At 37.3% G+C, this 15,199-nt stretch overlaps 1 protein-coding gene and 1 long non-coding RNA gene across 3 annotated transcripts in view; both read left to right on the top strand.

Annotated features, from left to right (window-relative positions):
* The window catches only part of Hsc70-5 (Heat shock protein 70 cognate 5), a 47,031-nt gene extending 44,176 nt beyond the window's left edge, over positions 1-2,855 (top strand). Inside the window, exon 14 of the mRNA XM_053796112.2 lies at positions 2,419-2,855. Coding sequence (XP_053652087.1) covers positions 2,419-2,487 — 69 coding nt within the window. The 3' untranslated portion in view covers positions 2,488-2,855. The remainder of the gene's footprint in view (positions 1-2,418) is intronic.
* A 2,823-nt stretch (positions 2,856-5,678) lies between these two features.
* LOC128702096 (uncharacterized) overlaps positions 5,679-15,199 on the top strand; it is a 43,821-nt gene continuing 34,300 nt past the window's right edge. Inside the window, exons 1-8 of one of the 2 annotated variants that reach the window (XR_011394338.1) lie at positions 5,679-6,372; positions 7,178-7,212; positions 8,543-8,614; positions 8,900-9,022; positions 9,248-9,373; positions 9,553-9,652; positions 11,393-11,513; positions 12,224-12,276. This is a non-coding gene — a long non-coding RNA (uncharacterized lncRNA). Of the gene's footprint in view, positions 6,373-7,051; positions 7,213-8,542; positions 8,615-8,899; positions 9,023-9,247; positions 9,374-9,552; positions 9,653-11,392; positions 11,514-12,223; positions 12,277-15,199 lie in introns of those variants that run through there. The other variant, XR_011394339.1, reaches the window with a different exon arrangement.

Genomic DNA, 15,199 nt, shown 5'->3' on the forward strand with positions numbered 1-15,199 from the left:
ATATGTTTCCGATTTGCACGCACTGTGCCACACATCTGTCATATTCACTCGCAAAAAATCACTGAGTGAGGGGCTTGTGTACCAGTTATCTGTATATAATATATGCCCCTTACCAAGGTATGGTTCTATCATTGTTCGAACCACATCACCTGAGATGCCCAATAACTTCCTGGTATTTTGCAATGTATAACTTCCAGTGTACACAGTAATATCCAATACCAGACCACTGTAACAATCACAAAGCACAAACAACTTTATACCAAAGCGTTTCCTCTTGCTTGGTATGTACTGCTTGAAAGAGAGTCTTCCTTTGAACAGAATCAAAGACTCGTCAATTACAAGCTTCCTGAAGGGATAAAAATGCATACTGAATTTCTGTTTCAGATACACAAACACATTCCTAATCTTATATAAACTGTCAGTTCTGTCAGGCCTGGTTTTATCTGAGAAGTGAAGCATATGTAACATTAGCACAAATCGATTCACTGGCATTATATCACTGAAACCTGGTGTTGCAATCAGGGGGTCTGTTGACCAGTATGATTTCACTTTGTGCTTATACACATGTGGCATAAGCATTATTGTGGCAAAGAAAAGATACATCTCAGCCACAGTTGCCTCCTTCCACTGGTGTAGACGTGATTTTGGTGAAAGTAATGTGTGTGCCATGGTGTACTCGTAGTATGTGTTGCTTTCCATGACAATACTTTTCATCAGTGGTTCGTCAAAGAATAACTCGAAACATTCCAGTTTAGTGGCATTGTTCCCAAGTACACAAGATGGCCGTATTCCACTTTGGGTGTCATCAAACTGGTGGGGATTTGGAACAAAATTGACAGCTTCCTGCCAATCCCAGGTACGGTCTGCTGGTGGGTACTGGACAATGACAGGTGGTTGTGGTTGTGGAGGTTGTGGTTGTGGAGGCTGGTGTGGTGGGTGAGTGGGGGATGGTGGCCTTTGTTCTAGATCAGCTGAGGCAGCGGCGTGGGTGGCAGCATGGCCCACTGCTGGTGCCTCACCGCCGGCACCACTACCACCACGCACATTTTCCATCCCAATTGCAACAGTATCTTCGTCATTTTCACTGTCTGTTCCTGTTGTACAGCCACGGGATGTACTCCGAGATACTCCTTCCCCTTGGTATAACATATGGCACACTACCAGAGCGCATATATCGTCGTATATACTGACGCTTCACTGGGGAATATTGCACTTCACTATTACTACTGGAACTAGTTTGAAGAGCTTGTAGTTCATATTCACTATCATCACCCATGCTCTCATCTGAGTCTGGGATTTGGGAAAATAGAAGTTTCCTCTTGGGTTCTGGAACAACTGAACGTGAACAAGAGGACCCAGCACCAGAGGTGGAAGGCTGAGGGTTGTCTGGGTTTTCCTCACTATTACCAATATTATGGTCATTAGTTTCGGTCAAAACCTCACCTTCTTCACTGGCACTTCCATCACTATTAGAACTGTCACTGGGGAACAAGTGTGTCCCAATTCGCCGAGGAGTGAGGACCTTCTTACCGCGAGGCATGGTGGACATTGTTTACTAAGAGGGCATTCCCACAATGCACCACTGGGTCCCAGATTTTTTTTCTACCGCGCACACCGACCACGCAGACCCATTCTCGCACCTAGGCCTACCAGCCTTTTCGCGCGAGATTTGAGGCCGCTAGAATTTATGCGTACTAGTACGTCAAAAACCCCTACGCGTAAGACGTACTAGTACGACCAAAACCCTCAAAGGGTTAAGGTAAAAAATTGTTGATACTTCTGGGTGTCACGGACAGATTAATTATATTTACGTTATTTCTTGTGGGGAAAATTGATTCGAAAATAGTAGATTTTGATAATAGCACCTCCAGGAACAGATTAATTACGAAAAACGAGGGACCACCGTATGTGCATTTATAAGTGAAAAGGGGCGATTTGCTTTACGGCAGTAGACTGGAACCTAACCTGCCATATAAGCAGGGCCCTGCTGTAGTTTTGGAAACGAGCAGTCCATTGTTTGCAGACAGTTTCTGGATGTCGATGCAACTGATTGTGTAGTATGCAATATCCATTAAATCATGTTTTTTTTTTTTTCACCCTTCAAAGTAATAATGGAAATGTACTCGGGATCATACCATGTATATTCTCTGCTTGTTGCAGCACAATGTTGGAGATAAGAGAACACAAGATGCCTTAATATTTGACATGTCACAAAGACCATGAGGTATATAATGCACTAATGCCAGAGTTTGGTAATAGTTATTAGTTAAATCTAGTACACCAGTGAATCCCTTAATTTTTGTGTAATTTTTAGAATTGTAAAGCGTTATAAGACTGTAATGTAACGCTTTTTCCAAGCATTCATTAACTGTACATCTAGGTAAGAAATTTACTGTTATTTCAATCTTTTCTTTTCAGATGGCATCAGAGAGGGAAAGCAGCTCATCAAGTGACAAAGACAAAAAGGAAGGAGAAGGACAACAGTGAGGGAGGGGGTGACCTTGTTAGCATAAATTGTACAGAAAGGATGCAGTGGCTGTACTATACATTTCCAGTGGAAGGCATGCCAAATGCTATATAAACATTTGTTGCAGGCAGTTTATTTACTTAACTTGACCAAGCCCGTGACTGATTGGTTTTGCCATGAGCATCTGATAGTGTTCTCATAGAACTTGTATATTGAAATGTATGATTGTATAAATGTTTTAGTAACAGCCATATGATGCAATTCTAGTGGTTGTATAAACTTGTTTTCTTGTTTATGCCTATTCCAACATGTCTATATATTAATATAAGGGTATGTTATAATTTTGTATAAAAACAAGAAATATATATGTACATATAATGTTAACAAATTTTTTTATTTCCTCTAGCTGTATAATATTGCATTTTTAAGTTAAGATAAATTTGACCTGACCATTGTCTACTTTCAGGAACAGATTTCATAGTATATTTAACATACAGTGTAGTATGTAATGGATTGTGCAAAATTTAAAAAAAAAAATTGAGGGAAATATTGCAGGAATGATTGTCGAATTGATTTATCTACAGTTTTGGCTTGTATAATTAATGTATGAATTAGTTTCATCTTGTCTACTTTTGAGATGTTTAGTTTTTCACTTGCAATTAATTTATTCTTTGATACCACTTGATTGTTGTAATAGGTTGTTGGGTAAACCTCTTGCTAATTAGGTGTAGAATTTAGTTTCTAAACATGCTCATGTTGCAATTTTAAGATTTTTTATATAATTTAAAATTAAACTGCATCTTGAGTTTTGTTGAACATCACACTTCAACTGACTCTGAAAAGCAAAACTGTTTTCCCCTACAATGTAGACTTGTCCCCTTCTTTATTCAAGTCTGGGTAACCAGTTAACCTTGTTTACCTTCATGTGTGTGTTGTTTTGCTTACATCACTGAGCTTTAAAATCTACTTGTTTCCCCTCGATCAAAAGTGGAGCAGTGGTTTAAATTTTTCTGCGTAATTCTGGCTTAACGACAAAATGGTTATGGTGCACCATTCATAATTACAGGTTCAATGTGATGTGGCTTTGTAGATAGTCGTTTAGGAATGCCATGATGGAAAATGATTTATTTGGGGAAGCGAATTACTGATGCATAAAAACAGCTGCATTACTCGATATATTTTTTCTCTAATGAAAAGTGGTTTTCTGCCAAAACAAAACTTTTCCTCCTCCATGGCAGTCACATACTATATATGTACTGTAGCTTCAAAACATTGTATAATATTTTAATTGCTCTGTGTAGTTCTGTTTTTTTGCAAGTGCCATATAAAAGCATGCAGTTGGAACTTGGAGATGACAGATTGCAAGTTGAAGAAAATAATGTGTAAATTCTTTTGTATTTGGTGAGTACCATATATGCTGTTGTTTAGTATCCATTTATTATATTCAGTGATATTTGCTCTTGATCTGTAATTGACACTGACAAAACTCGATCTAAACAAATGTTTGTGGTAGATGATTTTTTACTCGGGATTCTGGGTTTTGTTTTTGCATCATACTTAAGATTAAAAGCAGTGTTAGTGTTCTCAAGGCTGTGATTAGTTCATGACTTATAATTTAATGCCTAAATTGCCAAGGTTGTTTTTTTTTTTTTTTCATACTGAATTTTGCTTTTAATATGCTGTGTATATGCAGTGGTGCAATTCATTTTTAATACATTGCAGTATCATTTGATTCCTGCAGAGGCTGTTGAGGCTGCATCATGAATGAAGTTCTTCGGTTGTTGGAAGGCAGTTGTAGGTGTTACCTGTGCATGGAACTTTACCCTGTAATATTTTAATCAGCGTGAGTTGCAGGTTCAGCTGCTCTTCCACAGCTTGTTGCAATTTTGAAACCTCTGATCTACCTCTGATTTCTATGCCGTTTTAATCAGTCCTTTCTACATGGCCAAACCTTGGTGAACCCCCTATCAATTGCTTCAGTACATTGTGTTTCATGCACAGGAGTAAAAGCATGTCTTTAAATTGAAATGGTGTGTAAATATTGGCAAGGCAAGGTGAATGACAAATACTTTGGATATCATTGTTAACAATGTTTTGGCCACACAGTGGGCTTCGTCAGGTCAGTAACTTAGCCCACTGTGAGTGAAATGCCCTGAATAAAGGTATTGATTGCTGCATCTGTAAGTTGTGTATCCCACCTCCCTATTGAGTTTTTTTTTTATATCCTTTGCCAATCTTGGCAATTCATTGACTGTCTGTTACTGCAGTGATTGTGATGCATCTTTCAGAAACTTGCCTGCTGAGATATTGATCCCAAAGTATCTTTATTTACTTTCATACTCTCCACCTCATAGCACTCCCTACATGTGCCCTTGTATTGCTTTTATCCATTTTTTTCCTCTATCCTTCTATCCCTTTTCTCCCATCCTTTTTTTTTTTTTTTTTCCCTACCCCCTTTCCCTACCTTACTTTCAGGCTATCAACCTTCCTTTTACATTTCCTCTTTCCTTCACCTCTCTGCCCCAGCTCTCCACCCTCCACTCCTGACATCCCTCCATCTTCACCCTTTGGTTCTTGTCCCTTTTCTTGCTGCCTCTCCTTCACCCTTCTGCATTCCTCCCTCTTTCCTACATCTGTCCCTCTTGTTTTCTCCCTGCTCTACATCTTCCTCCACTCTCTTCCTCCTATCCTCTTCCTCTGCATCCCCTCCATCTTATAGCAGTTAACTATTGATCTCTGAAATTAGTATGTCGATACCTGTCTCGAGTGTGAAATTAATACAAATACAAAGTTGTAATCCCTGGTGGTTTGCTCCAGTTCATCGCAACACTGCACATTTGTGGGTAACGTTTTTTCATGGGTGTTTTTTTTTCCTAGTATTTTTTAAAAAGCAACAGATTTTTCTTGGGTGACAATGTAAAGTACAATTTTGTGTGAATGATGGTGAAAGTGTTCTTCTCTTATGGGTCACCCTTCCTCAGTGGGAGACAGCCAACATGTTTAAAAAAAAAAAAAGTGTTGCCACAGTTTCTAGTTATAAGTTTGCTCTGGAGATTTATGATGAAACAGAATCTCAGATTTGCTTGGTGCAAAACTGATATATTACAGGCATTGTTATTTTTGGGTTATACATGATTGTTAATTATGATTTCTGTTTCCAGAACAAATATGCAGCATGACTCCACTTCTTATGGTAAGATTTTTATGCATTTTGTCTCTTTGGCTAATAATTTAAAGTTGGTTCAGTTTACAAGGATCTAAATTCTTTTGACCTACTTGGCATATTTAGTACCATTTTCTGTTAGTGACTTGAAACATAACACCTGTGAACCAAGTAGTCAAAAAATGAATTTTAATGTTGAAATCAGGCAAAGTAGTCCTCATGTTACTGTTGTAGTTTACTATTCCATGTTAACATTTTAGCTGAAATTGATGTTTTGTGAAGTTCTCTAGTACTTTTGTTGACCTTGCCACTTGCTTTAATTTTATGATCCTGGTGGTCATGTGTTAAATGACAGGTCACCAGTTAGGGACACTGGTCTGTTGCTTTAGGTAAAAGTTTTAAAGCTTTTTCTGAAGCCTGATAAACTGTTAATAAATTGCTGGAACTAGGATTAATCTTTTAGGAAGATGCTGTTGTTCATTCCACAGAAAGAATTTTTTTTTATCATTCTCTAGTTTCAAATAAAAAAGCTAGTCATAATCTTGCTATCATGATGAACTTCGACTTTCAGAGGTTTGTGATGCATATTGAATTCTCACTGAATGAATTGATGTAACTTACTTCACCAGACCATACCCCCGGCCGGGATTGAACCCGCGGTCATAGTCTCGAAACTCCAGCCCGTCGCGTTAGCCACTAGACCAGCTAGCCACAATACTTCACCAGGATTCAGGATACATGGGTAAGATATCAAGAGACTTGTTTCTTTTACAGACATGTCACTCAACTAGATAATACTCAGGAAGCAGGCCATCCAATATACTCAGGTAATGTTTGATAACTATATCAGCCATTGTTAGAAATGGCTGATATGGCATATCTTGTTACCTGATGGGTTGATTCTGTCCTTGATGTTTACAGCCTCGCCTCTTCTCACTTTACGTACTCATTTACTGATGCCTCGGTCTTTCGACGGACTCTGACCAGTATGCATACCTAAATAATGTATATTATAGCTAGTTCTTCTCTTCTGTTCATTACAGTATACAGTACACTACTGTATAACATTTAACAATATACTAGAAATGTTATGAATGGTGCAAATGTGACATTAAAACATCACAAGAGATGGTTGACACAAACCCACTACTACTATAGTAACGATGAATTCATTTACCGATGTGGTCTTGGGAATGGAACTTTGTCGTTAAGTGAGGAGGGGCTGTACTAAAATGTTTTCCAATATGTCCTTGTGTATTTGATGCCTGTTCATGGTTGAAACATTGTACATAAATTTTCCTATGTATTGTATCTTATTTTTTAAATTCTAGTGTATTCTGAATAGTATCTTATTTTTTAAACTTTGTAACTTTGCTAGTGTTAAATTATTATGTATTAGTGCTGTTTTATGTTTCAGTATAAATGATGTCAATATTTTTCGTCTCCTAAATAATACTGTGGAATAATTTTTTTGCTGAGGTAGAATCTATAAATGTAAAATAAGTATTTTTGCTCTTTGAAGCCATTTTTTGTTTTCTTATTTTCAGAAATAAAATTTCCAGCCTTCTGTGACAGATATGAGGTATGTATATTTGTTTTCAGTAATACAAGTAAAACTAAAGATTAAATGCAGAAATTTGTTCTTGGTAGAAGTGAATGGTAATAGTTAAGGATAGGATACTTTGGGTGTTTTCTGGGATGGGGATGGAAAAGTAAATTGCCTTTCTTGTTGGTATCATTAACCCTCTTCGGCTGTAAGGTAGAGCCATGGTCCCTTACTCGGTTCTACGTCATGAGCTTGGCTCATGATGTATTGTACCTGTCTGATAAGCTATGATTGGTAAATTTTGGCCATGATGTGAGAGAATGGGTCTTTATAGTTAGTGTGCACAGTATATATATATAAAAAAAAAAAAAACTACGAATTTTGAATGTGTTCATGTGCAAAAATGTTTTTGATTATTTTTGGGTCCAGTAAAACTTCTGAACCCAAATATCACTACATGTACTGATGTTTAAATTATGGATAATTCTGAATATCAAGGAATATTGAATTGCTGACTTGTAGGGAAAAGCAAAATATATTTTTTTGAAAAGTTAAAACTTTTGATTGTTTTTTTTTTTTTTTTTTTTTCAACAAACCGGCCGTATCCCACCAAGGCAGGGTGGCCCAAAAAGAAAAACGAAAGTTTCTCTTTTTAAATTTAGTAATTTATACGGGAGAAGGGGTTACTAGCCCCTTGCTCCTGGCATTTTAGTCGCCTCTTACAACACGCATGGCTTACGGAGGAAGAATTCTGTTCCACTTCCCCATGGAGATAAGAGGAAATAAACAACAACAAGAACTAGAAAGAAAATAGAAGAAAACCCAGAGGGATGTGTATATATACATACATATATATGCTTGTACATGTATGTGTAGTGTGACCTAAGTTTAAGTAGAAGTAGCAAGACATACCTGAAATCTTGCATGTTTATGAGACAGAAAAAAAGGACACCAGCAATCCTACCATCATGTAAAACAATTACAGGCTTTCGTTTTACACTCACTTGGCAGGACGGTAGTACCTCCCTGGGCGGTTGCTGTCTACCAACCTGATATTACTTTTGATTGTATTAATTAAAATTTACCAAGAAAGTTCCAAATAGACTACTGGGCAAGTGCAGTAACCTTTAAATTATGCAAATTTAATGCATGTTATTCTTTAAAGCTTATTTTCAAGATTTTGTATTATTATAACATTGTAAATTTTGTTCACTAATTATGATGTATTAAAATCAGACTCTTAAGCCTTCAAGCAGTAAGGTTGTACTGTGGGAAAAAAAAAAAAAAAACAAAAACAAGCTATATCCTTTATGCTATTTCATTTAGGTTTAGTTTATATAATAATTTGCTTTAAAATATATTCCAGGAGGTGGCTGAAATAAGATGTTGGAAGCAAAATTACAAGTATAAGCCAAGTCTCCATGTTCATTCTGTGCAGGTAATCTTCCCTGAAAGTATTACATATTCCCATCAGGGATCTAGATGTTTAGTTTGACTTGTTTATTTGTTTGTCTTGCACATTTTCTATAAGGTTCTCTGTACATGAAATTTATTAACTCATAAATTCTAAATATATTTTTCTAATGATGTATTCAATGAAACTCTCAAGCCTTCAAGCAGTAAGGTTTTACTGTGGAAAAATTAAGCTGAAATTATATCTTTTATACAATTTAATTTAGGTTTACTTTATATAATATAGTTGATTTTATATACTGTATTTCAGGAGGAGTTGACTGAAAAGTCAAAATGTTGCTAATAAAATTTTAAGTATGAACATTGTCTTCATATTCAGTCTATGCTGGTAATCTTCTCTGGAAGTAGTGCCATGCAGGATTCACACTGCCAGGTAAGGGAAAATTTTTAATCCATGAAATATAGTATATTGTAATTATATACTTTTGGGATAGTCAGATTTTGAGAACGAGTTTTGATGTATTCCAATAAATCTCAAGCATTCAGGGAAGTAGTGTTAGTGTTCATGTGTTTGTATTTGAAGAATGGTATAAACAAGAATTTTATATACACAAGTCTTGCTAGGAATTTATTGTATTTCACTTTGCCTCAAATTCAGCAGTGGAAAGGCCATACCAGACTGGGCGAAATACTGGTGTGAAATTGCTCGGTGACAGTTGGTACTGTTGGTATGTTGCTGCTGCTTTGAGTGGAATGTAAAGCTGTATATCATTCACTGAACAATGTAAGAAACAAAATCACTTGGTTTGGATATAATAGTAAAAAAAAAATTAACTGCTGTATATGATGATTTAACACTTGAAACCCGAGACTATATGTTGACAGATTTTGCTGATCATTTGAGAGGGACTTTAAATTGAAGATACATTTTTGACCCCTATGTAAAGAAAAATTGTTCTTCAGGTATGGAGTGAACTACAGCATATCTTTGCATCTGAAATTTGACCTCATGTGCTGAGTGATGTTAGAGGCTTTGCAATGAAATCTACATCTATATTAGAAGGTAAAGCTTGATGAATGTCTGCTTTTCAGAATTGTTGCTGGATTATTTTTTAATACAGTTATAGTTAATCTTTAAAGCATTTCCTAAAATTTACATAATCTCTAGCCACCCAGGTCTGTAGTAGTTATAATTTCTTTTGTAATTTATGAAGAGCATTTTGTGTAGCAGATTTTCTATGTACAAGGCTCTGTACATGAAATTCATGAAAAGTTTCATAGAATGCTGAATGTATTGGCATGTAAGCTGTAATGATATTTTGGTACAGTAAAACTTCTGAAGTATTAGTGTTTAACCCTTTGACTGTCAAAACCCCAAATCCTGAGGTGTCTCCTGGTATCACAAAATATTGGAGAAAAAAAAAATTCTTAAGAAATGATAGAGAATCTTTTCCTGATGGTAATGACACCAAAAGTACGAAATTTGATGGAAAGCTTGCAGAATAACGCTCTCACGAAGCTAGCAACCTCGACGATATTTACGAATTGGTGATTTCGCCCATTTTGAGCCCTGTTTTCGGCTAATTCCATTGTTCCAGTCAACCAAACTCATAACTATTTCTTAAGAACTCCATTTGTTCTATTGATTGAGTACAAGAAACTGCCCATTTACCGATTTCGGCTACCCAATAAAGTGGTCAGAAATTGCAATTTGGCCAATTTAACGCAAATAAAAAAATGCCAATTTCAAAATAGGATCCAGAATGAACAATGCAGACATTTTTCTTTGTTCATCAGTCACATCTCCAGGCCCCTCTGATATTACTCTTGCTTTTTATTTTGAATTTTTATTCAAACCAAAAATAGAAGATTTACTGTTATGCAGACTACTGCAATATTGTAATAATTGTATAAATAACATCAACCCATTCATGACTGCATATTAGAATGGCTAGTTGGACATTTATTGGACAATGACATTGTTTACTCTTGAACATCAGAAAAAATCAAAACATTTTCCTTACTTTAAGCTCCAATTCAGTCATTTTCATAGTAAAACCAATCAAAATCACCTCTATTTCTATAATATGTTTACCCGTCTATCAAATGTGACTACGAAAATGAGAATATACCCATAAAAACTATGTGAAAATACACCTCAAAGTCGGCGCTTTAATCCAAAAACACGGTTGAGTTTTTTCTCATCATGCACTGCGTGCTGCAGGATTGTTTTTATATGGTGCACACTGACCAAACAGACCCATTCTCACACTTGGGCCTACCAGCTTTCTCCTGCTTGATTTGAAGCCACTAGAATTTTTGAGTATACGTCAAACATTGTGGCTCGTAAGACGTATATATACGACTGAAACGGTGAAAGGGTTAAATTACTGATAATATTTGAATGTTGTGAATATAGAATTGCTTGCTTGTAGGGAAAACAAAATCCTAACTGATGAACTAAACTTCTTATGGTATTCATAGTAATTTCAAGTTTTTTGGGACGATTCATTTTCCCCATTCTGGATTATTCTGAAAGTTTCAGTTAAGAGTCTGCTGTACAAGAAACCTTAAATTATGCAAATTTGGGGCACATTATGCTTATTTTCAAAGTTTTTTTTTTCTTCTCAGGAACTAAATTTTTTAGTTTTGTTTATTATGATGTATTCAATGAAACTCTCAAGCCTTCAAGCAGTAAGGTTATACTGTAGAACACATGAAACTGAAATCATATCCTTCATATTTAATTTAGATCTAGTTTGTGTAATATAGTGTAACTGAATTTAAATACTGTATATTCCAGGAGGAGTTTACTGAAAGATAGTGTTGGGAGTAAAATTAAAAGTATAAATATCGTCATGTTCGGTCTCTGAAGGTATTCTCTCTGGAAGTAGCGTAATACTATGCAGGATTAACACAACCAGGTAAGAGAAAACATGATATTTTTCATACATAGTGATCCTTGAGTTACTTACCCTCATAAAGGAACTTAGTTTTGATTTTATGAAAAATAGTAAAGCATGTGATACTTGGCCTGTGAGAGTGGGCCTCGACCCCTTGGCAAGACTGGGTGATGTAAAGTTCTTAAATGGAGTGATAGTTGAGGGTGTGTTGGAAGAGTTGGAAGAGTAGGATGGGAATGGATGGTGGGTGGAAGGCATTGAGAGGGAGGGAGGGAGACTGTGCTTGTACCATAACTGGGCAACACGAGACAGCAACTGAAGAATGAGAACATTTTCTCTCCACTTCTTTCCCTGCCTTTAACTTAGCCTGCTTGCCCAACCCTATCCTGTCCTGCCTGCTCTGCCCCTCCTACTCTACCTTGCTCTGCGTGCTTCAGCCTGCCCTGCCTTGTGCTCTTCCTTACCCTACCTCCCTGGCCTTCATAGTCCAATGTAGTCTGCCTCCCCTTGCCTGCCTTAGGAAGATGCTGCTGTTCATTCCACAGAACAAAACTTTTTTTTATCATTCTCTAGATTCAAATAAAAAAAGCTAGTCATAATCTTGCTATCATGATGAACTTTGACTTTCAGAGGTTTGTGATGCATATTGAACTCTCTCACTGAATGAATTTATGTAACTTACTTCATCAGGATACATGGATAAGATATTACGAGACTTGTTTCTTTTACAGAAATGTGAACCAACTAGATAATACTCAGGAAGCAGGCCGTCCAATATACTCAGGTAATGTTTGATAACTATATCAGCCATTGTTAGCAATGCTAGACCCCTGACTGCATATATTGTTACCTGATGTGTTGATTCTGTCCTTGATGTATACAGCCTCGCCTCTTCTCACTTAACGTACTCATTTACTGATGCCTCGGTCTTTCGATGGGCTCTCTGACCAGTATGCATACCTAATGTATATTATAGCTAGTTCTATTCTGTTTATTACAGTATACAGTACACTACTGTATAACATTTAAGAATATACTAGAAATGTTATGAATGGTGCAAAGGTGACATTAAAACATCATGAGAGATGGTTGACACAAACCCACTACTACTATAGTAATGATGAATTCATTTACCGATGTGGTCTTAGGAATGGAACTTTGTCGTTAAGTGAAGAGGGGCTGTACTAAAATGTTTTCCAATATGTCCTTGTGTATTTGATGCCTGTTCATGGTTGAAACATTGTACATACATTTTCCTATGTATTGTATCTTATTTTTTAAATTCTAGTGTATTCTGAATAGTAACTTTGCTAGTGTTAAATTATTATGTATTAGTGCTGTTTTGTTTTAGGTTTCAGTATAAATGATGTCAATATTTTTTGTCTCCTAAATAATACTGTGGAATAATTTTTTTGTTGAGGTAAAATCTATAAATGTAAAAATACATATTTTTGCTCTTTGAAGCCATTTTTTGTTTTCTTATTTTCAGAAATATAATTTCCAGCCTAAGGATAGGATACTTTGGGTGTTTTCTGGGATGGGGATGGAAAAGTAAATTGCCTTTCTTGTTGGTATCATTAACCCTCTTCGGCTGTAAGGTAGAGCCATGGTCCCTTACTCGGTTCTACGTCATGAGCTTGGCTCATGATGTATTGTACCTGTCTGATAAGCTATGAGTGGTAAATTTTGGCCTAGATTTGAGAGAATGGGTCTTTATAGTGAGTGTGCACAGTATAAAAAAAAAAAAAATCCTAAGAATTTTAAATGTGTTCATGTGCAAATTTTTTTTTTTTTCAACAAGTCGGCCGTCTCCCACCGAGGCAGGGTGACCCAAAAAAGAAAGAAAATCCCCAAAAAGAAAATACTTTCATCATTCAACACTCACACATTATCACTGTTTTTGCAGAGGTGCTCAGAATACAACAGTTTAGAAGCATACACATATAAAGATACACAAAATATCCCTCCAAACTGCCAATATCCCAAACCCCTCCTTTAAAGTGCAGGCATTGTACTTCCTATTTCGAGGACTCGAGTCCGACTATATGAAAACTGGTTTCCCTGAATCCCTTCACTAAATATTACCCTGCTCACACTCCAACAGATAGTCAGGTCCCAAGTAGCATTCGTCTCCATTCACTCCTATCTAACACGCTCACGCACGCTTGCTGGAAGTCCAAGCCCCTTGCCCACAAAACCTCCTTTACCCCCTCTCTCCAACCCTTTCGAGGACGACCCCTGCCCCTCCTTCCTTTCGTCCCCTATAGATTTATATGCTTTCCATGTCATTCTACTTGGATCCATTCTCTCTAAATGACCAAGCCACCTCAACCCCTCTTCTGCCCTCTGACTAATACTTTTATTAACTCCACCCCTTTTCCTAATTTCCACACTCCAAATTTTCTGCATAATATTTACACCACACATTGCCCTTAAACAGGACATCTCCACTGCCTCCAACCGTCTCCTTGCTGCTGCATTTACCACCCAAGCTTCACACCCATATAAGAGTGTTGGTACTACTATACTTTCATACATTCCCTTCTTTGCCTCCATAGATAACTTTTTTTGACTCCACATATACCTCATTGCACCACTCACCTTTTTTCCTTTATCAATTCTATGATTAACCTCATCCTTCATAAATCCATCCGCCGACACGTCAACTCCCTAGTATCTGAAAACATTCACTTCTTCCATACTCCTCCCCAATTTGATATCCAATTTTTCTTTATCTAAATCATTTGATACCCTCATTGCTCTTGGGAGATTCTGAAGAGAAGTTGCAGAGATTGGTGGATGAATTTGGTAGGGTGTGCAAAAGAAGAAAATTAAAGGTGAATACAGGAAAGAGTAAGGTTATGAGGATAACAAAAAGATTAGGTGATGAAAGATTGAATATCAGATTGGAGGGAGAGAGTATGGAGGAGGTGAACGTATTCAGATATTTGGGAGTGGACGTGTCAGCGGATGGGTCTATGAAAGATGAGGTGAATCATAGAATTGATGAGGGAAAAAGAGTGAGTGGTGCACTTCGGAGTCTGTGGAGACAAAGAACTTTGTCCTTGGAGGCAAAGAGGGGAATGTATGAGAGTATAGTTTTACCAACGCTCTTATATGGGTGTGAAGCGTGGGTGATGAATGTTGCAGCGAGGAGAAGGCTGGAGGCAGTGGAGATGTCATGTCTGAGGGCAATGTGTGGTGTGAATATAATGCAGAGAATTCGTAGTTTGGAAGTTAGGAGGAGGTGCGGGATTACCAAAACTGTTGTCCAGAGGGCTGAGGAAGGGTTGTTGAGGTGGTTCGGACATGTAGAGAGAATGGAGCGAAACAGAATGACTTCAAGAGTGTATCAGTCTGTAGTGGAAGGAAGGCGGGGTAGGGGTCGGCCTAGGAAGGGTTGGAGGGAGGGGGTAAAGGAGGTTTTGTGTGCGAGGGGCTTGGACTTCCAACAGGCATGCGTGAGCGTGTTTGATAGGAGTGAATGGAGACAAATGGTTTTTAATACTTGACGTGCTGTTGGAGTGTGAGCAAAGTAACATTTATGAAGGGATTCAGGGAAACCGGCAGGCCGGACTTGAGTCCTGGAGATGGGAAGTACAGTGCCTGCACTCTGAAGGAGGGGTGTTAAGGGAGCATGTGGGCAATTTTCCGCGCGCGCTCAACCAAAAATCGAAAAATTATGGAAATTGAGTTATATATACCAA

Source organism: Cherax quadricarinatus, chromosome 83 (genome assembly GCF_038502225.1).
Source record: "Cherax quadricarinatus isolate ZL_2023a chromosome 83, ASM3850222v1, whole genome shotgun sequence".
NCBI lineage: Eukaryota > Metazoa > Arthropoda > Malacostraca > Decapoda > Parastacidae > Cherax > Cherax quadricarinatus.